We start from the raw sequence: 23,476 nt of genomic DNA, 5'->3' as shown, positions 1-23,476 counted from the left end.
GAGGCATCAAAGTATGTAATCTTATTGCTCTATTCTTGTAGAAAGCATGTTTAAATTTGTTTAATTCCTAGTATCATGTTAGGATGTCTTTATTGCTTTCTAGTATCATGTTTAGGGTGCTTCCTATGCTTTCTAATATCATATTAATATCATGTTAGTATCATGTTAGGGATAAAGCTTTGATCTTTAATGCTTAGTGACATGCTAGGATTTGTTATTAATCTTGTTAGTATCATGCCTAGGATCTTGCTATTATTATGCTTTAGCTTTAACATAATTATGATGATTATGATGATTGTTATTATTATGTTGCTTGATGATTATTGTTATTGCTTGATCACGCCTTTTATGCATGTTTAAAGGGAATTTGTACTTGTAATCACGCTTAATAAGATAATTAATAATCTTGTTTAGGGCTAATATGATTATAATTCAAGTGATCGCCCATAATAGTTTTCTTGTGCATTAAATTCAACCAACATAGATAAACAGGTTTAGGGTTAATCTGTTGATTGCATGCTAGTCAAAAAGCGCACATGAATATGAGAAGAACGAAGTAGAGGCCTATTTAGGGCAGGTTCCATCTCTTTTAGGTTGGATTTGTACCTTCATCCCCGAACCCTATTTGGTTCAAGACCTTTTGGAGTTGACGATCTCCTGGATCGTTAAGGGGTGTAATCTTCACCTTGTGAACGGTTTACAAGTTCCTAAAACTTGTTGGCGACTCTTTTGCTCTAGCTTCCTTCCCTTTGGACGCCACCATGCTTAAGTGTATGATCACAGTGGGGTTCAAGCTTGGGGTTAATGGTTTGAAATATTCCCTACACAAGGATTGTAACATCCTAGGCTATCTCAATTGTTGACTCGATGATGAAAGTATTTGGGTAACTTAGGCATGGAGGCTAAGCACTTCATACTTTGTGATGCAATGATGATTGATTTTGATATGACAAGGCGTGCTTCAACGTCATGTTAAGATTTCATGACAAAGGGTTCCTATGAGGAGGATTATTTGTCTATGTATATGTGATGTCTGTGAAAGTGACACTAATTCTAGGCTGCAAAGGCTAAGTGTATGGAATTTTTTTTTAAAAAAGAGTCAAATAATGGTGACTCTTAAGCTAGGTAAGCTAATAATGTAGGGATCAAGCCCCCAAATCTAGCTCTAAATGGATAAGGATGAGCATATGAGATCCCTTGATATGATCATGCATGAATGTGAATATGAATGCATTTTTATTACGGAGGCTAAGTACGGCATACTTTGTGATGCAATGATGATTGTGATAGTGAGTGATTCTAAGATTGGCAAGGCATGTTTATTTTGTATTAAGATTTCATGACAAAGGGTTCCTAAAGGAAGGATTAGTTGGTCAAGTATCTGTGATGTGTGTGAAAGTGACACTAAAGTTAAGCCGCAAGGGCTAAGTGTGTGGAATATATTTTGAGAAGAGTCAAATGATGGCGGCTCTTAGGCTAGGTAGGCTAATGAAGTAGGGATCAAGCCCCCAAGTCTAGCTCTAAATGGATAGGGATGAGCATTGGAGATCCCTTGATATGATCATGTATGAATGTAAATATGAATGTGAATGTATGAATGCATTTTTATTACGACCGCACCCCAATGTGAGGTTGCCTAAGTATCCGTTGGGAATCAGGCCGAACTTAGCTCTAGTCGAACCTCGCACAAGTGTGTGTATACCTCAAAGAGGTCTTGTAAGGGTTGTAACGTGGTTAGGCTAAAGGTCGAAGAAGAAGGGGATAAAGGCTCAAGACCCTAGATAAGTGCCCAAGGTGTGAAACCTTGCTTTTGAATCTTTGTATTTGTATGATTGAGGTTTTTCACTTTTGAACTCTCTTTTGTTTATATTTTTGCTCTCTTTTTTGTTTTTGTTTTTTTTTTCCTTATTTTTTTTTTCTTTTGCATTTTTTTTATTTTGATAAGTGTGGACAATCCCGATCATGCGGTCTATCACTAACTTGGCATTCATGTTTCTCAGGCACGGTACCGAGCACTGGATAAGAGACGCAATTTGAGACGCGTTCATATCAAAGACATGTTCATGTCAATGACATTGGAACACTTGCCCTTTTGCACACTTTTATTGTTATTTGCTTTTTTTTTTTTTTTAAATTTTGAGATCTAGGTAAAATCACTCAAGTTTTTGTCTTTTTGAAAATTACATAAATTACACACCATCCTATCCCAAGGTTAGGTAGATGTAGGTTGAAAAAAGGAAGGTCTATTGTTAGACGAGTCTCAAAGTGGCTCATTAAGAAAGGATTATATATTTGAAGGGTGAAAGTGATATGATATGGCTATAAGGGGTGCTTCGAATCATTAGTATACCTTGTTCTTCGTCCGGCAAATTTTTTTTTATTTTTAAGATGCAATGTAATGATCATATGCAAGAAAAGAAATGCTCATTTTATTAAAGGAAAAAGAAAAACCTATGGAATAAATCTAAGGAAGACAAAAGGTTCCTATGCTAGACTTATTGGGGAAAGGGAAATCAAAAAGAAGAAAATAAGTCACGAAATCTTGTCATTGGAGCTCGTTTTGTGTCTTTTGCTTTATCATCACACGATCTTCTCGCCAGCTAGAAGCAACAAAATCTTGTTTGCATCTATGAGATCTTGAATGAGATTTTGAAATCTGTAACATTCATTCGTGGTATGACCATTTCCTCGATGGTACTTGCAATAAGAGTTGGGATTCCATCTTGAAGATTACATTTCTAGCGTTGGATCTTCAGTAGGGCCAAGAGGCTTGAGTAATCCTCGATCATAGAGACGATCGAAAGCAACATCATAGGTCATTCCAATAGGTGTGAATTCTCTGTTGGGTTTCTTTTTAGGTCCTTGATTATCTATGGCTAAGACATCGTTAAGGTCAAAGGTACTAATATTGTTATTAGAGTAGGTGTTTTTGGAAGAAGAAGGATAGACGTTCTTTTTTCCTTTCCGGCCACTATTGTTACGATTATTAGTAGCTTTCTGTTTTGCAAGGACATCTTCGATGTCAATACCTATGTCATAGACAGCCTTGAAAGTATTCAAGTTGTGTTGGTATTTCAAATGCTTTGAATACTTCTCTCAGAGGTTCTTGATGAACATCCTTATGGACTCCTTTTTAGTAGGAACCTCAACCATATTAGCGGAAGTTTCCCTTCACCTGTTGAAGAAAGAGGTAAATCCCTCGTTTTCCTTTTGTTTTAACATCTCAAGTTGTCTATGGTCTGTTTCAACTTGAATGTTGCATTTGTACCTATCAATGAAAGCATTTGTAATGGTTTCCCAAGAAGCAATATTCACTTCATCTAAGGAGAAAAACCATTGTTGACAAACGGTTTCAAGGGATAGTGAGAATAGAAAAGGAAATGCCTTCTTATCAACTGCCTTAATGTTCATTATGGTCTCGAAAACTCTAAAATGAAAGTAAGGGTTATCAGTTGGCTTAAACTTAGGGATGTCGTTGGCATTGAACTTCTGCAGAAGAAGTTCCTTGTCCACTGAGACCCCTTGTGAGTTAATCCCTTGATACTTATAATCGTTGGAAATATTGCTAAGGCTCTCTTCTATGCGCTCAAGTTGTCGTTGTTTACTAGGATCATTGACTTGAAGAGCAAAAGTTTTGAACATCTCGGTCAAGTTAGTCATGTTTTGTCTCAGTTCATTGACTTCTTCTTGGGAAGCCATTTTCTTAGCTTTCCTTTTTTTGTTGAATTGGTTTATCAAATATTAATACTTGAATGAAGATGTTGTCCTTGATTAACTGCCCTTCTCTCCTTGACCAAGTGTTTGTGGAAAGGGAAGTTATGGATACTTATTGTTAATTATTTGACTCAAACTCAATTCAACATGCAATAGATGGGAAGAGATCATGGAAGAATATAGGGAGTGATATGCATGGAGAAAGCATGTAGAGAGTGGAAAGATGATGTAGATGGAGAGATGTGGAAAAATTAGGAATAGAGTGGACCCTCAATTCAAATGACGGAAAGAACGACTCATGCATGAACCTAAGACATGGTCATGGTGTGAAAAAGTGTGTTCTAAGACTAGTGAGTAAAACTGATATGTTCAAGACTCGTGTCATGACCATGTGACTAGACTATATGACTAGACTCAAACAAAGACTAAGTTAAGACCTCACGTATGTGCACTAAAATGGACAAGCTGTAGTATTTGAGTCATAACTTTAGATCCGTGACTCCGAATTGGACTAAACCAACACCAAATGAAAGATAAAACTCGGGGCTACAGATTCATAGGTTGTACGACTCGTAATTCTTTCTAGAACTCCGGTTATGACCAAACCAAGTTGACTCTTGTGCAGGATACGGGAATAAAAAAACCGGGTTGACTCAAAGGAACTATGACTCGATTTTAGACATATTTATTAGCTCAAATTAATAAATCAATTAATTAAGAAAAATCCTTTAGTCATTGGTTAGTTTATTTAAGCATATTTATAATCACAAGTCATACCAAACGGTTAGTTTAATCACATATAAATATGCACAAGCAAAAGATGCACAAGTAGTCAAGTAGGCACAATATGATGCAATGAGTTTGCAACCTAACCATGGCTCTAGTTCTCTAAAGTTCAAGGAATAGGTTAGTCAAAAGAGGGTCCATGGTTATGAGTCCGGATGCATCGCGCGGAAGCCTTACCTTTGGAAGGGTTGGCGCGTATGGATGGGACCCCACAAGGTAAACTTGTTTCCAAGGTTTGGTGAATTCACAAACTTGGATGTACCCTTCGTTGCAATGAGCGTTCGATTGGGTACATGGAGCATGAATTCCCAGAGGGTTATGGCCATATGTAGAACAAATATGGCTTTCAGAAAAAAGGGAAAAACTCAATCGGGAAATAAAATCGAGCAAACAGTACTAGAACCGGTCAAAGCAAGAAGGCAGATGCCTGGCTCGGTATTAGAAGAACCTGGCGCGAGAAAACAGGGACCATTGCGAGGAGATGGCCCTGTCGCACCGCGATGTTTCCATCGCGTCGCGACAGAGCCATCGCACTGCGATGGGCTCTGTTCTCTCAGCGACGGTTCCTACATGCCTCGGCAGTTTTCTATGTTCTTCGAATTTTTCGATATTCTCAGCGTTTTTTCGATTCTAGTTGTGAAAGATATTTCCCAAATTTCCTACGTGTAAAACCCTATGTTTTTTATGCATTACAAATGGTCTTTCTAATGCGGACTTTTTTTTATGCTTATGTCAATAATGTTAATCAAAACTACGCACATGAATACTTAGAACTTTTCGAGTCTCATCCACTCATTCTAAATTATTGCCAAAAAAAAAATTATGAATTAAAATAGGAATCCTCCCCAATAGAGTCGCCAAAAACTGTAGGTAATATTTCAAACATCCCACACTTGAGCCCCACTGTGATCATACAGTTAAGCATGGTGGCGTCCAAAGGGAAAGAAGCTAGAGCAAAGAGTCGCCAACAAGTTTTAGGAACTTGTAAACTGTTCACAGGATGAAGGTTACACCTCTTCAAGATCCATGAGATCGCTAACTCCATAGTGGTCTAGAACCATGAATGGATATTCGGGTATGAAGGTACAAATCCAACCTAAAAGAGATTGAGTCCGCCCTAAATAGGCCTCTACTTTATTCTTCTCATATTCATGTGCGCTTTCTGACTAACATGCAATCAATATATTAATCCTAAACCTGTTTAATCTACGTTGGTTGATTATTAGTACACAAACAAATCTATTATTGGCGATCACTTGAATTAAAATTATATTAGCCTAAAATCAAATTATTAATTATCTTATTAAGCGTGATTTCATGTACAAATTCCCTTTAAACCTGCAAGAGAAGGCGTGATCAAGCAATAACAATAACAATATCAAGCAACACAATAACAATGATATAAATCATCACTAAAATCTCAATAAAGCGTAATAAAAATATTGATACAACAAATCATTATCATCAAAATAATATTCTCATCAAAGCATAATATTAGCAAGATCCTAGGCATGGTACTAACAGGATTAATAACAAATCCTAGCATGTCACTAAACAATAAAAATCAAATCTTTATTCCTAACATGATACTAGCATGATAGAAGAAAATAGGAAGCAATCAAGTATGATATTAGAAACATACATGATATTAGAAATATTAGTTAGTACCCTAAAACATGATACTAGGAATCATAAAGACATCCTAACATGATACTAGGAATTAAAATAATCTAAGCATGATTCCTAAAGATATATAGCAATAAAACAACTTTCTTTGTTGTCTCGTATCTCTTTCTATCAAAACAATACACACGTTAGTAACTTTAAATCAAACAATTAATTTAAATAATTGAAATAGGAATTTGGAATCAAACCCTCAGAAATTATCAACCTACGTCTAGGGCAAAGGCAACTTTGAGCTTGGCTATGTGTGTCTAAGTCTCGTGATGGGGATATTGTATTTGAAAAGGCAAGGCTTAGAAAATCAAGAGAGAAGGAAAGAATAAGCTTCTAGCTTTTAGACAGAAGAGAATAAATGATTGCTGGTGGTCTAAAAACGGGGAATAGCGCCCCTATTTATAGAGAAAAACATCCGGAACGATAGAAAAGAGTTTGAAATCGATTCGAGGTAAAACTCCTCCTATCGTGATGCGACAGAGCTATCGCGAAGCGATAGACTCTTCGCAGCGCGATGGCGCGAATATGACAAAAGAAGCGGTACGGAGTCCTTTTCCCAATATAATTAGGTAATTAGATTCCGTAATTATCACAATTAAAATCAGTTTTATCATTAAAATACTTGTTTCATTCCAAATTAAATTCATTATCTTTTCTAAATAAAATAAAAGTATAATTATTAATTCTAATTCCACTAGAACTTAAAAGAATCTTCTTAGATTATTCTAGAAGATTAAATTCAATCCTAATGACTTTAGGAATAACAATTAATGGGCCCTCCACTTGATCATTGGGCCATATATAAAACTCATTTTGGACCCAGTTTAGTATTTTGGCCATAACTTCCTCATTATTCATCGGAATTGGGCTTATAATATATAGTTGGAAAGATCTTTTCGAGCCCCATCCAACTACACTATTATCAGACTCATATCATGAACAAATTAAACTGGACTGGACATTTTCATAAATAGGGTACAAAAAGAAATATTTTCAAAAACATAAAGAAGTATTTTTGTTAAAAACAAGTGCATCACGAGACTCTTTCACATTTCATCTTGTTCGATAATCAATGACGTGAAAAATATTCATCACTGGGTTTGGTTTTTGGGGAGACACAATCAGGTGTCTACACCTAGTGCTTGTGATATTGAATTTCTATATTGGTTAGTTGTTTAAGACCCTAGTTATAATTTCAATTTTATCTTATTCTTCGAAATAGCTTGACCTTAGGCTATAGCAATCTTCCCCCTATTCCTCGTGGTTCGACTCGAACTTGCCCCTATATTAGGAGTAGGTTTATAAATTTTGTTTGACTTATGAGGATTATCTTAACGAACTAGTCCACCTTATCTCAAAATGGTGCCGTTGCCAGGGACTGGCGTAGTTGTTTACTATATTTGTTGAGCCTATTTCATCTTTTTTGAAAAAAATACAAAAAGATTTTTCTCTTTTAGGCTACATTTGTAGCCGTGCTACTAATATTTTCTTTTGAGATTGTATTCATAGAGCACGTGGTCGTTCTCTAGTGCCATTTGATCTAGAAATTAAGAGGACAATTACGAATATGAGAGTTGTTAGGCGTTCTTTGAGTTGAAGACAAGCTAATAAGAACAACAAGAAGCGAAGCAAGAAAGAATAGGAGAAAATCCAAGAGTGGTGTTGAAGGAATTGGAAATTCCGTGCGTATATAAGTTTGAGAGTAGGATTGCTCCACCTACCACTCTCGCAAATGATTTTGAAATTAGACCTTCAATGATCACTTTGATAGAGACGGGACAATTTAGTGGGGCCAAGAACGAGATTCCACTAAACCACCTCAAGAAATTCGAAATATATTGCAATACTATTAAAGTGAATCGAGTTTCCCAATAATTCATCTGTCTCAAGCTTTTCCCCTTTTCTCTCATAGGGCGTGTCTTAGAATAGTTAGATAAGGAATTCAAGCCGAACTTGTTGAAGACATGGGACAAGGTTATTAAAGAATTTCTATCCCAATTTTATTCCTAAAAGAAAATGGCGAAAACAAGAACACTCATTCAAAGCTTTAAGCAAAAATCAAGTGAGAAATTGTGTGAAGATTGGGAGAGATACAAAGAGTATCAAAGGGAGTGTCCTCACCACGACCTATCAAATCATTCAAATCTTTTATGGTGGTCTCAAGGGAAGCCTTGTCTTGATGCGGGAGTTGGAGGTCCCATAATGAAAAAACGGAAGAGGAAGTTGTGGACATTATTGAAGATGTAGTGAGGCAATATATGGATTGGCAAGACGGTGAGCGAGAATCAACAAGAAAGAGGGGCTCTACAATTTCATCTGTTGATCACCTCAATGCCATCAACAACTTGTCTTCACAAATCTCAAATCTCAAATCTAGAGAAGGAGATGACTTTTATCAAAGCCAAACTAGAGAGTGCTTTGTCTCTAACACCCTCCCAAAATAAGGGGAGAGGTACATATTCTAACTTTACTCCTCTTTCTTCTTCCAATAACATGCCTAGTGGATGTTTTCTTTGTGAAGTTTGCGGTTCATATGAGCATGATTCTTCTAATTGCCCTCGTGCTTTTGTGGATGGATGTGATGATTTTAATGGTAATGAGGATGAGCATGTGAACTATATGTCTAATAACAATCACAATGGTTCAAGGTTTGATAATCAAAGAGGCCAAGGGAATAGGAACTATCAAAACCAAGACAATTTTGACAACTATAATCAAGAGAGTTATTATAGTAACCAAGGAAACCAAGGTTTTTGGGGTAACTATAACAACCGAGATTATAGTGGCCAAAATCAAGGCCAAGGTTATAGTCATCATAATCAAGGTTATGGTAACCATAATCAAAGCTATGGCCAAAATCAAAATAGGGGTAATTGGAACAATCAAAATAGGGGAAATATTCAAAACAATGCTCAAAGGGGTCCCCTACCAGGTTTTGCTCCAAAGACCCAAGGCCAAGGTTATTTCCTTTGCTCAACCCTCTTCTTCTTCTAGGTATAATTTTGAAGAGATAATTAAAAATCAAACTAAGATTTTGAACACATACATGACGGTTAGTGATAAGAAATTTAATGAGATGATGACACATAGCAAAATGCTTAAAATTCAAATCACTCAACTAGATAATACTTTAAAAGAGAGCGCTAGTCTCTCTTCTCTACCCTCTCCAGAGATTAAACCTAAGAAATTGGTCTATTTTACCACCACTGGGAGTGGTAAGGTCCTTGAAGAGAGTGTTTCTAGAAAGAGTCAAGAAGGTGAGAAGGTGAGTGATCCATTCAATGATGATGAGCATGATGTGTCTAACAAAAAGTGTAAGGTTGCTAATGAGAAGGAAAAAGTGGGAGAGAGTGTGCAAAATGAAGTGATCAAACCCAAACTTCCCTACGCCCAAAAGTTCTCGAGGAGTACAATTGATTACCAATTTGGAAGATTTCTTGACATGCTTAAGGAAATTCATCATTATATCCCTTTCACCGATGCTTTGAAACAAATGCCAAACTATTCTAAGTTCATTAAGGAAATCTTGAGTGGAAAAAGAGAGTGTAATGAGGTTGGTAAAGGTTGGGGAGTGTTGTATTGCTCTTATCAACAATGACTTACACAAGAAGATGTAAGAACCGGGCAATTTCTCAATACCTTGCAATATCAATGGAAAAGTGTTTTAAAATGCACTTTGTGACCTTGGTGCTAGTGTTAGCATAATGTCATATTCCGTCTTCAAGAAGTTTAATATACGTGAGCTCCTCCTAACCAACATGACCCTACAATTGGCCGACCGCTCTATTAAGTTTCCCAAAGGTAGAATTGAGGATGTCCCCCTAAAGACAGGAGAGTTCACTATCCATGTTGACTTCATTGTGCTAGAGATTACAGAAGATGACAATATTCCTATCATTCTAGGGAGACCATTTCTAGAAACTTCAGGTTCCTTGATAGATGTAAAAGGTGGCATGATTACCTTGTGTGTTGGTAACGACTCAGCTAGCTTAAACCTTAAACCCATGCATGAGTTCCTTTCTTATGTGCAGGGAATTATGTGTATTAATTTGCTTAATTTAAATGATATTTCTTACTATAGACACCCAAATGTGTCTCCCCAAAACCAAACCCAGTGATGAATACCTTTCACGTCATTTGATTATCGAACGAGGTGAAAGTGTGAAAAGTCTAGTGATGTAGATGTTTTTTTTATTAAAGTATCTCTCTTTCTGTTTTTGAAAACATTTCTTTTTATACTCTATTTATGAAAATATCCAGTCCAATTAATTTGGTCCATGATAAGTGTCCAATAATAGTGTAGTTGGGTCGGGCTCGAAAAGAGCTTTCCAACGATATATTATAAGCCCAATTCCGATGAATAATGAGGAAGTTATGGTCAAAATACTAAATTTGGCTCGAAATGAATTTCATATGCGGCCAAATGATCTAGAGGAGGGTATATTAATTATTATTCCTAAAGTTATTAGGATTGATTTTAATCTTCTAGAATATTTAGAAGGTTCTTTTTAATTATAATAGTATTAGGATTGATAATTATATTTTAAATAGTTTTATTTGGATTAAAATAGGAGTTTTATGATAAACCTGATTTTAATTTGATAAATACGGAATTTGCTGCTTAATCATATTAAGAAGAGGATTCCGTGTACTAAAACGCGTTTTATCTTTTAATTAGCGCCAAACGACAATGTTTGTTGCCTGGCGCTGATTCTGTCGCCTGGTGCTGATGTCTGTCGCCTGGCGACAGATGCTAGTTTTATTCCGAATAGGACTTGATTTGTTTCCGGACTATTTTTCTATAAATAGGGGTTGTATCTCTCCGTTTTCCATCATCAATCATCCAGAATCAACAAACTCTCTCTATTCTCTCTCTAAAAGCTAGAAGCTTTCTTTCTCTCTCTCTTCTTTTCTAAACCTTCCCTCTTACAAAATTCCACATACACAAGTTCTAGACACACCTAGCCAAGTTTGAAGTTGCCTTCACCCTAGACGTGAAAGGTTTAATATTTCTGAGGGTTTGGTCCCAAATCTCTATTTCAATTATTTGATTTAATTGTTTGATTTAATTGTTTGATTTATTATTTTCCTTGAAGTTACTAACGTGTGTATTTTGTTATTAGAAAGAGATACGAGGCATTGAAGTAAGTAATTGCTTTAATTGTTATTCTTTTGATATAGAAATCATGTTTTGATTATTTTGATTCCTAGTATCATGTTAGGATGCTTTTATTGATTTTTAATATCATGCATGTCTGTATGATGCTTCCTATTCTTTCTTTATATCATGTTAGTATCATGCTAGGAATAAAGCTTTGATCTTTATTGTTTAGTGACATGTTAGGATTTGTTATTAATCTTGTTAGTATCATGCCTAGGATCTTGCTATTATTATTATGCTTTATTGAGATTATCATGATTGTTATTATGTTGCTTGATATATATATTTGTTGTTATTGCTTGATCATGCCCTCTCTTGCGGGTTTAAAGGGAATTTGTACTTGTAATCATGCTTAATAAGATAATTAATAATCTTGTTTAGGCTAATATGATTATAATTCAAGTGATCGCCAATAATAGATTTGCTTGTGCATTAAATTTAACCAACATAGATTAAACATGTTTAGGGTTATTTTATTGGTTGTATGTTAGTCAGAAAGCGCACATGAATACGAGAAGAATAAATTAGAGGCCTATTTAGGGCAGGTTCAATCTCTTTTAGGTTGGATTTGTACCTTCAACCCCGAAATTTTAGTCATGGTTCCAGACCTATGAGTTAATGATCTCCTGGATCGTTAAGGGGTGTAACCTTCACCCTGTGAACGGTTTACAAGTTCCTAAAACTTGTTGGCGACTCTTTTACTCTAGCTTCCTTTCCTTTGGACGCCACCATGCATAAGTGTATGATCACAGTGGGGCTCAAGTGTGGGATGCTTGAAATATTCCCTACACTTACACTCTTTCGTTGTCTACTAATGATGTTGTTGAAGGTTGTGGCAATGCTTCTATAAGCATTGATAGCAAATTGGTTAGTGATGGCATGCTGAGAAAGAGACCTCATGGCTTGGGGATGTGATTGAGATGGCAGATTGGTTTGGACTTGCTTTGAATGATGATGAGAGTTGTGGCATTGATGGTATGGAGTTCATTGCCCCGAGAAAGAAGAAAACAAAGAAGAAAAGGAGAATTCCCTAGACAAAGAAAGAGACGTTGAAGCATAACAAGCTTGATCGTGATTTTATGATGCACGATGATGAATCTCATGATTTGATTTTGCCAAAGAGTGGCAATGACTTTTCCCTCTCTACCAATTTGGACAAGGTGGTATTTTTTGACCCTCCATGACTTGGAGGAAGGGTCAAGCTAAGGACCTTAAGCAATCGCTTTCCAGGAGGCAACCCGACCCTCTAACTTTTCTCTTTACATTTTATTTTTTCATTTTACTTTTCTCATCTTCTCTTTTCTTCACTTGTTTTGTGTTTGTTTTAATAGGGCGAATTTCATGTAATTTGGATTCATTTGATCAAGCATGAAGCATCATTTGGAGGTGTTTAGTGGTTGTAATGAGAGTTGTGCTTAATAATCCTTGTTTTTAAGCCACGTGCGGAAGGATAATGCAATTAAGAATGTTAGATTAAGGTTTTAGTAAGGAAAAAGAGGTAAAATAGGGGTGTGTAGGCGCGTGGATAGGTGTGCGAGCGCTCCAAAGAAAGACCGAGAGCAGTTTCGGAGCGCGACCACCTGCGCAACCCACGCGCGGGTGCGCAGCAGTCTTGTGTTGGCGCACAGGTGGCCTACGTGGGCGCCCATAAGCCCAGCCGAGAATTCTTGTTTCTTTCTTTCCTTTCTTTTTCTTCATTTCTCATTCTTCTATCTCACGGAGTTCACTCTTTCTCACATTAAACTTCAAACCCTAACCACCAAATCTTCTCAAACATCATTCTAATTCACAAATTTTCCTTGAAAATCCATTAATTCCAACATAATTCTCCTCAAATTAACCATTTACAATACTACTACTCACCATTTATTCTTTTTCAAGCTTCAATCTCTATTGAAGAGCAAATTAGGGATTTTTGAATATTGGTGAATTAGTGCTCAAAACTTGATTAATTTTGCTTTTTTACGCATTATTGTTCATCTTTGGTGAGATTTTGGTGAAGTTTTGAAGTTGGCGTTCATTAGTATGGTTGGTGTGGTAGTGTTGTGGTGTTGACTATATTGGTGTTGGTGGTGATTGTGGTTGCTTATTTGAGTGGTTTGATTTTCATCTTGGTTGATTAATCATGTCAAGAGTTTTGAGATCTTTGACTTCGAAAAGGAGGAAGGGGAAGGAACCCCAAGTGAGGATTGTGGAACCCCAACATGACCCTTAAATGCAAGACTCAAATGAACCCTTACCTCTCCCACCTCTAAAATTCCGAAACCCATTGCATAAACCAATTCATACCGACATCAAAAAGAGAATCATTAGACCTTCCCGCCATTATCATAGAGGAGACAAGATCAAATTGGGCATAAATGAGGATTTGTGGTTGATTTTTGAAAATCTTCGGATAGGCACATTTGTAAATTCCGCCTACCGAACATATGCCGAGCCCACAAGGGAGTTTCTAACTTCTTTTTCTAACCACTCCAACAGGTGATGCCGACTTTGAGTTTTTTTTTCTAACTTTTCAAAACCACTCATACCCTACCACTCCGAGAATTCAATGAGTCCCTTGATTTTGACCCTGATGCAGATCTTTTATTCCCAAAGCATGAGCATTTCAATGGTTATGCAAAGTTTGCTTGGTGGAATGCAATTTTAAGGAAGGAGCAATTTACCGCTCACTACTCTTTAGCTAGTTACATTTTTCAACTATGTCTTCATGTTTTGCATATACTCTTGGGGTATTCGGTCTTCCCCAAGCAAGATTTGGGAAAAATGTCCAAGATTGAATTGACAATTTTTTTGTTAGCTACAAGAGAAAAGTGGCGAATGAGGTTGAATATGGGTCATCTATTCATGAGGAGTTGTGTATCTATGGTGGGAGGAAGGAGAATGTCTTTGTGCCCTTAAACAACTGATTGCTGGGTGTTGAGGAGGAGGATGAGTATGATGATGATGATGGACAACAACAACATCAAGTCTCTAACCAAGATTTGTCGGCTTTGCAAGCATAAATGATGAATATGCAACTTGGCTTGGAAGGCATGTTCAAGCAAGATTTGGCGGCTATGCACATACAAATGGAGAGCATGAAACATGGCATACGAGGGCTCATGGAGATGCAACAAGTTATGTTTCTCCAACAACAAGCTTTGTATGATGCAAGCATCAACTGTGGCGACATCACCCCCACGGTAATTTATCCGTATTGTCCGCCACAATCGTACCGTCTTCGAGGGTGATAGTAGGCCTACATATTTATTTTGGCAAAATTCGCAAGGACCTAATGCCGAGTTGTGCTCTTTTCCGGATGAGCACGATAACTATGATTACCGTGTGCCAGGTGTAAGCGACTATAGGGGTGATCCTAACTACCCCTATGTCGATCCCACTCACCCCACCCCCCTTGAGTGTCCCTCGGAATATACTCCCTTGATCTCTTGGCAACAAAATAAATTTCGAGGTCATTATGGTTGGCCACCCGGTTATACCGGGGAATGGGATCCTTATGGACCCTCATTCGTTTTTCCTATGATAGGGAGAATGATGATGGTGAGGCCATTCCTAGTGCCAATAGTCCCCTTGTTTGATCTTTTGCTTTGTATGTTGGGATGTTGAGATGATTTCTTTCTAGCTTGGGGGACTTTCTTCTTTGTTTGTGGGGTGTGTGTGAGTTTTGAGCGTGCTTGTTGTCCATATGGTTGTTGTGCTTGTTTTGCATGATGCCTCTCCTTTGCCATTGATGATGTTGTTGGTTGTTGTTGTGATGATGATGAAGTTTTGATTATATGGTGGTTTTTGATGAGTTGTCTTGATGATAGTTTTTGGTTTTTGATGGTTTTATGATGAATTTTTGATGATTTTCTTGATGATGATTTTTGATAATTTTTTATGATGATGATTGTGCTCCCTTTCAATCCAAACCCATGAATCAAAATCCCTCTAATCTAAATTCTTTGTAGTTAGTGTATAGTTTTATTTTGTTGATTTTGCTTTGAAGTTAATAACATTTTTCTTTATTTATAGTCTATTTTCTTTCTCATATTTCCATGTAGATCTTGCTATTCTTCTTGGAGAAACATGGAGGTGTAAGCTTCTCTACGCTTCTTTTATAAAGTCTAGCTTGGATTGCTTGGTGAGATCTTTCTATTTTTTCCTCTTTATTTTTCTTTCTTGATTGCTTAAATTAGAAATAGTTTTGGAAGAGTTGAATGGTTCGAGGATATTTGCTATCAAAACCGTAAGGGTGTTTCGGATAATTGCCGTTGTAGTCGAATGACCACTTATTTGTCAATTGGGATTTATATGATTTTGCATGCATCTTTGTGCTTTTCTTTTACTTTCCCTCTTCTTTTCCTTTTCTTATCCTTTCCTTTTTCTTTTCCCTTTTCATTTCTTTTCTCTTTTTTTATTTCTTTTGAATATAAAAAAATTACAAAAAGATTTTTGCTTGAGGCATTATTTTGTTTTCTTGTTACATTCGCTTATGAATTGGACATAATGCCATTTGAGCTTGTATTTTGAATGAGTGACTTCCTACATGGTAACGGTATGCACGGTTTGAGAGTATACTTGGTTGATTCTAGGATAGAGTATGCTAAGGTAGTGTGTTAAGAACTTTTGGGACCGTGAAGCCCTAGTCTACTTTTTTGTGGTAAGATGGTGTTGCTTCCTATAATGGATTTAAAGCTAATAGTGAGTTTTTGCTACAACCATGTGAGGTTTCATTTTTCTAGCCTTCTACCTATTTTGCGTAAGTGGCACATGAATCCTTGACTATTGCTTACTTTATCTAGAACTTGACTTTTATCTTCCGAGATCACGACTTAACCATTTGAGAAGGACAAAGACATCTTTTCGGGGTGGTAATTTTTCCTTTTCTAGGATTAAACTTTATATTTTTGTTTATGGGTTTACAGTTGCCTCTTTGCAAACCATTTGAGCCTTATTCCTTATTTTCAAGCCATATTACTAACTTTCTAACCATTTGTTTCATTTTATCTCCATTCTTGGTTTTTTGTGAAGCATGTGGTCCATAGTTTGTTGGTTCTTATGGTGTATGAGTGTGGATATTTGGTTCTTTTGCTAAGCAAGCATGTGTTGTATATAGTGTGTGAATAAAGGCAAATGTAAGTTGAAAAAGTCGTCTATAGTTAAAAGAGGCGAAGACAATGCAATAAGTGAAAAAAAAAATGCAAGTGCAAATGCTTTGAAAAAAGAATAAAAAAAACGGAAGAGAAAATGAAAAGCACAAAAAAAATTTGATGTAGGTGTGATCACCCTAGTTTAGAGCATTGAGGACAATGCTCTATTTAAGCTTGAGGGGAAGCATTCTTACGCTTTTTGTATATATGTGTAGACACCAAATTTTGATCCCCCATTTTCCTTTTTTTTTTTTTACTTTCAATTAGCTAATAAATTTTTTGTAATTTCATAATTCTAATAACAAATTTAATTTTGCTAACGACAACCGCAATAATTAGACATAAGAGAAAAATTCAAGTAGTGTTTATTTATAATTTTGGAGTATACAAAACCCTTACAATTTATACTCCTAATTTACGAACAAAACTCGAGGTTAATTTGAAGCACAACTCGAACCTTGTACACTCCGTGCCGGAAACTTCAAGTCGTCATTTATTCATGATTATGAAAATCATTAACGCCATTAGTAGCACCACTAACGCCATAATCAAAGCTAAATATAAATTTAGCACTCGAAAATGCTCGTCGAATGGAGTTGGAGCTTGATGGTTTTGGTTGTCGGGAGCCATGAAAACCGAAGATGAAAAGGGAAGGGGTGTATTTTTGGGTAGATAAGGGGGTGAATGGTGATTTCGGATAAGGAAAATCTCCCTTTTATAGGGAGTAAATCTTATCCGTATTTTTATCATATCCCAATCGTGTAATCGTCTAGTCTAATAATAGTAATGATGTTATCTTTTAAAAATGAAATAAAAACAATGTTATTACCACTGACGTATGTAACATTTATTCCGTTTAACATATCCTGGTCGAGAGTATCAAATATTGACCCTTTAATCTACACAATTTTAAAATCGTGACCGTTTCTATAGTATCACTTTCTAACCCCGGATAAAGTTTAGCACTACTGATTTCATGTATCCTATTGTGATTATTATTCTAATATTTTCAATCACCTTTTGATACATAATAATAAAAAAAATAAAAAAAAAAAAAAAGAATTTAAAAGTGTGCATGAAATGTCTAAGAAACAATGACTAATAAGATGCATTGAAATGTGCATGAAAATGTGCTAACAAAGAGTAAAAGTCACGGCTTAAGTAACAATAATAAAATGACAATAAAATGACAATCACTAAGAAACAAAACATGCATGTAATGCATGCATGGTAATTGGTAATTGCAGTAAGTCACGGCTCCCCCTTAGCATTTTATTTTTATTTTATTTATTTCATTTTTGTTTAACTTCCTTAATTATAACTTGTTTTCGTTCCACTAATTTCACTTGGTTAATAACGTAATACTACTACTCCATTTTTCATCTTCTTCCTTCCTTTCAAATCCTCACCAAAACACCATTACAGCTATACAAGGACTCATCTTTTCTCTATTCCATACACTCAGAAATAACAAGTGTAAGTATGCATGCTATTTCTCTTCCCGATTATTGTAATGACGACAATGTTTGACAGTGAAAGAGTGGCTCTAAGCAAAGATACCTCTGCCATTACCACTCATTTGATATGTCAAATCCCTACTGAAAAAGAAAATGGTAAGCCATGGTTGTAATTTAGCAACAAAAATCAGAAAATGGTGTTATATGACAATACGTTGTATCACTGAGCTGTGTTTCTTCCTAAACGGTATCCACAATCAATGGCAAACAACATTTTTCTCCTTGTTATTTTCTGATAAGCGGGTTTTGTAATAGTCTTATTTTGCTATGGTAAGTTAGAAATACGAAGAGTAAGTACACTCTTCAAAGGAAAGTAGTACCAATTAACAATTGTGTTAAAATTATATTAGTACTTTTAATTATTTTTAGTCATTAATAAGTTTGTCATTTGTTCAGTCTAATTAGTAAATAAGTTTTGCATGAAGTAGTAGGCTAATTCTATTTTGTCCTCTACCTCATTAAGACGAATTTTGGTTACAATTTCTACCTAACTCTTGTATTCGTATGTATTTATTTCGTATAAGCAGTATATTCTTTGTATTTTGTATTTTAGATCCCATTTGCTCCTATATATATACCACCCACTCTTCACAAAAAAGGGGGGATCGAAGAGAACTGCTAAAAAAGAAAACTCATAAAAGAAGTCTAAATTATTTCGGCACTATAATTTGATATATAAAAAAAAATTAATGAAAAATTTTTATTTTTAGTAAAAAAAAATATATATAAAAAAAATATAGTAGAAGGACTTGGCCTCAAATTAAATCGATCATTTTGACATTACTTTTACTAATTCCTCAAGATAGCTACCCAAAGTCAAGGTAATATTTTTTTTCTTTTTATTTGTGATTTCATATTATTTTTTACATACATTTACTAACTTTTCTACTTTTGTGTGTTCCATAACCTCCTTGGACACTATACGTGCCGGTTTCCTAATTTGGAAACCAAATAGAATTTGACTGACCGCGAGCGAGTTTGAGAGTGAGTATACATGGTTTGTTTGATTTTTTTTCCCTTGTATGTATCATCATTATGTAGAGTACGAAATGAAAGCAATGATAATTGTACAAAATGCATAAGGAAGCTATAATGAATGAATGATGGAATTCTAGCAAAATACCATTCTCGACCACTTTATTTTTTATTATGTAGAAAAATAATTTTTAATAATAAAATTAAGAAATAAAATTTTCACAGTGAGCTTATGTATTTAGGAATGTATGAGATTTGGAATTTTCTAAAAATAAATTTTAACCAATCCATGAAAAATCAGACATTAAGGCTTAGTAACACCACAAATTTCTTACTAAAGGTCTGTCCATTTTCCAATTTCGACCAATATCTTATTTTAATAATAAAATAAAAATTAACTACTTAGAAAGTAGATTTCTTAAAATATCTAAATTGGGGTCACACGTTCTCATAGGATGAATACTCTATTTTCTATGATTTTTACAAAACAAGGTATTAAAATATTAAACTGTTTTGAGGCTGTTTTTCCCAACCAAGAATACATTTTTTATTTGGCACATCAAATGAATTCTAAAAAGGGATAATTTCCTACAGAGTATCTAAATGTTTGTCCTTAACATTCCATTAAAAGGATCATGTCAATTTCGAAGTACTTTGACCATTATCACCCAATTCCCCATGAACGTCCCAAACAGGAGTGATTTTAAAGAAAATTCATTATCTTTTAATTCAACCGTTGGATGAATCCTGAGTTTTGATATGTTATAGAAGACTTGTAGACCTTTCCAAAGACCTATCATATTCTCAAATCTGACCGTTGTAACATGAGTTATGACATCCGAAAGATTAGGAAAACTTTAAACCCTTGAGAACTTCAAGGAAGAAAAGAATGAATATTATTATATAATTTGTGTCACCCTATTATATATACCTCTGGTAATTTTTTTCTTAAAATATTTAAAATTAGGTCATTTGAGAAAGCTATGAATTACTCATTAATCTCATATAATAAAGAGACACATATATATCACTTTAAGACTAACTTTTTTTTAGTCTTCTTCATATCCTATGGCTATATGAAAGGAGCATTATAAATAATTTATTTATTTTGGAATAGAATGCCTTATACTTTTTAAAGAATTTTTTTTTAAGTTTTAATTCCATCACCGTTCGGAAGAGCAAAATTTCCTTATGCATTTCTTAATAAAGAGACAACTAACTTTTAATTAAGTAAAATATGGCTTTGCATGCTTGTATCATTTTATTAATAAAATAAATCTTTCGATTTATGGTTTATGGCTTACATTTAAATAAGAGGGTAAAATTGAATATTCAATCATGACAGGTTACAAGATGATCTATTTGCCACAGAGAATTATACTTTTAAAGTTTTATTATCTCTGATAGATCGCTTATGTAATTTAACGTGATTAAGATTTTCAATTCACTACCTATCATTTAGATTTAAGCCATATGGAATGTCCATTTTACATAAGTCAATTTCATACAATCCAAATACATTTCCTTCGTATTCTTCTCGATTCATACCAAATAAAATGCCCTTTTTAGCACACTCAAATAAGCCCATACAATCTCTTTTTGGAAGTTGGTCAACCCTAAATAAAGTAAATTGAGACGCATTTTACAAACAAAAATCAATCTCCCCGAAGAAACTCCTATGGTGTCGCTGATTCTAGTGACTTCCTCAACCTTGATAAATTGATCTCCATCCTGAAAGCAAGATTGCTCAGCCTCATTCAAATGACCATATACGGATCGACCATCCCTCCCAAAAAAAAAAAGTAAACCTTCTTGAAACGTCGTATGAAATTTTTTAACATGTATAAATGGATGTTCGTAAGAACTACGTAGGGTTTTGATCCGGGAGTGGATTCAAATCCCACAATAAACGGTACGTAAGACAACTTTAATGCTCAAACCCAGCATATATCGTAAGGTTTATTTCACTTTTTTAAAAAAAATTTAATGTGATTGACAATGTGGAAACTTTCGTGTTTTTATGCATTAGTTTAAGGAAAAGTATGTGAATAACCATAACCAATTAACAACGTACTAGTAAGAGCCTGTTCGTTAGAACAGAGTTAGAGATGAGTTCCAAACGTTCGATCTTCCTAACTTATATCCCGTACCTAGATCTCTAATTTTCCTAAGACCATACTTATATAGTGCCTCACCTAATGGAGTCAATGTCGTTTTCTATTTGAAAACGATCATAAACAAAAAGACCGTCTCTATTCGGGCAAAAATAGAGTGGCGACTCTAATTTCTTTTTTAGTCAAATTATCGACTTACGTGGGATTTTTACTTCTAATTTTAATTAGTCAAAAAATGGATACAATAGGCTAGCGACTCCACTAGGGATTTTTTGTTTTTTATTTTATTTAAGAGGTATAAACCTGAAAATACGTTGCCTAAATAAGAAAGCATATATATGTATATATATAGGACCAGGTTATAATGAGAACCAATCCCATAATAGGAACAGGAAACTCATTACAACCGTTAGATTAAAAAATAATGGACGGATAAGATCATTTTAATATTTAGATCGAGATCACCCAATTTCCTCTGTCTCTCCCCGTTCTCTCTCCTCCATTGGAGCCATTGCTTTGAATTCTCCATCAAAGCGGCTTTTGAGCTTCCACTTCTCCATTGAAGCAACTTTCGAGCTTTATTTACTCCATTGAAGCAGCTTTTGAGGTACGATTGTTTTCTTCTCGTTTTTAAATCACTAAATTTCTATATCTATGGTTTATCGTAAATTTATTTTCAGTATGGTGAATTTAGGGCTGATAATAGTAAAATTCGAATTATGATTATAATTTCTGAGGTTGTGAACTTGTAAACGATTATAAATTAACTTGAAATTCATTCATAGAAAGCTTAATATTTTTCTAGGTTTATAAAAAGTTTAAGCGATATTTTTTTTATTGATATTTTATCTTTTTTTTTTGCAAATTAGACTGGATTTTGCTGCAAATTATGTTTGGAATTTTTTGATATTTTGTTTATGAATTTGTTCGAATTATGAAAAATATTGCAAACTAATTTGATTTGAGATATTTCAAAAAAATCATTAACCTCCTTGTTTGATTTTGTTGGAATTATGATAGTTACTTATTTTGATATTCAATGAGGCCAACTTAGTTATTCTTAATCAATTATCAGGTATGTAATGTTGGTGAGAATTATTCAAATCTCTTGCTTACAAACTGAGTGAATATGAATTGTTAATGCTTCTTGTTATGTTTAAAAGTAATTAGAAAATTAGTAAAAGTAAAACAATTAGTCTCAAAAGTAAATAGAAAATTTGTGCTAATTGGTGCTAAACGATTTTGGTGTGAATGTTGAGGATGTGATCAATAGGGCTATGATTTCAGTTGGTCTAGGGGGTGTTATTCGCGATACTACAGGTGAGGTCCTTTAAGTATGCCTGGGTGCTTGACAAGCTCAAGGCTGAGCGTGAGCGTGGTATTACTATTGATATTGCCCTGTGGAAGTTCGAGACTAATAAGTACTACTGCACTGTCATTGATGCCCCTGGACATTGCAACTTTATCAAGAACATGATTACTGGTACCTCCCAGGTTGACTGTGCTATCCTCATTATTGACTCCACCACTGGAGGTTTCGAGGCTGGTATCTCTAAGGATGGCCAGACCCGTGAGCACGCCCTTCGTGCCTTCACCCTTGGTGTCAGGCAAATGATTTGCTGCTGTAACAAGGTATGAATATTCACGATCATGTACTTTGGTATCTGAATTGGTTGATTCTGACTTTTGGTTTGTTTACTGTATGTAACAGATGGATGCCACCACTCCTAAGTACTCAAAGGCTAGGTATGATGAAATTGTCAAGGAAGTATCTTCATACCTCAAGAAGGTTGGATACAACCCTGATAAGATTCCATTTGTTCCTATCTCTGGGTTTGAGGGTTATTTTGTTTATGAATTTGTTCGAAAAATATTGCAAACTAATTTGATTTGGGATATTTCAAACAAATCATTGACCTCCTTGTTTGATTTTGTTGGAATTATGATAGTTACTTATTTTGATATTCAATGAGGCTAACTTAGTTATTCTTAATCAATTTTCAGGTATGTAATTTTGGTGAGAATTATTCAAATCTCTTGCTTACAATCTGAGTGAATATGAATTGTTAATGCTTTTTGTTATGTTATCTGAAATAATCAGTTTCAAGATTAAAATAGTAGTGCAAGCAATACATATTTAATTTTAATTGGGTTGTTTGTCATATGTGTGTGCGCGCGCGCGCTATCAGTGTAACATGTGTGTGTGTGTGTCTCTACAAGTAAATAAAAATGAATATAAAGTTAATAAAACAAACTATAAAGTAAACCTATTAGCTCAAATGGTAGAGCACTATGCGGATGCATAGAAGTGTAGGTTCGATTCCTACATAGGTTATCTCTAAAAGTAAATATAAAACACTCTAAAGTTATTCAAAATACCTCAAAAGTAAATTAAAA

At 34.9% G+C, this 23,476-nt stretch overlaps 1 protein-coding gene and 1 pseudogene across 1 annotated transcript; one reads left to right on the top strand and one right to left on the bottom strand.

The window, feature by feature from the left end:
- Nucleotides 1-8,208: 8,208 nt before the first annotated feature.
- On the bottom strand, nucleotides 8,209-8,306 carry LOC145569744 (small nucleolar RNA R71; annotated as a pseudogene).
- A 6,037-nt stretch (nucleotides 8,307-14,343) lies between these two features.
- On the top strand, nucleotides 14,344-23,051 carry LOC145566433 (elongation factor 1-alpha-like). The gene is made up of 3 exons (XM_081625856.1): nucleotides 14,344-14,523; nucleotides 22,376-22,711; nucleotides 22,791-23,051. The coding sequence occupies exons 1-3, from the start codon at nucleotides 14,344-14,346 to the stop codon at nucleotides 23,049-23,051; spliced, it is 777 nt and encodes a 258-aa protein (XP_081481982.1).
- Nucleotides 23,052-23,476: the final 425 nt, after the last annotated feature.

This window comes from Chenopodium album, chromosome 11 (assembly GCF_948465745.1).
Source record: "Chenopodium album chromosome 11, dcCheAlbu1.1, whole genome shotgun sequence".
Classification (NCBI taxonomy): domain Eukaryota; kingdom Viridiplantae; phylum Streptophyta; class Magnoliopsida; order Caryophyllales; family Amaranthaceae; genus Chenopodium; species Chenopodium album.
Note: the sequence above shows the minus strand (reverse complement) of the source record. Positions and strands in the feature narration are given on the sequence as shown.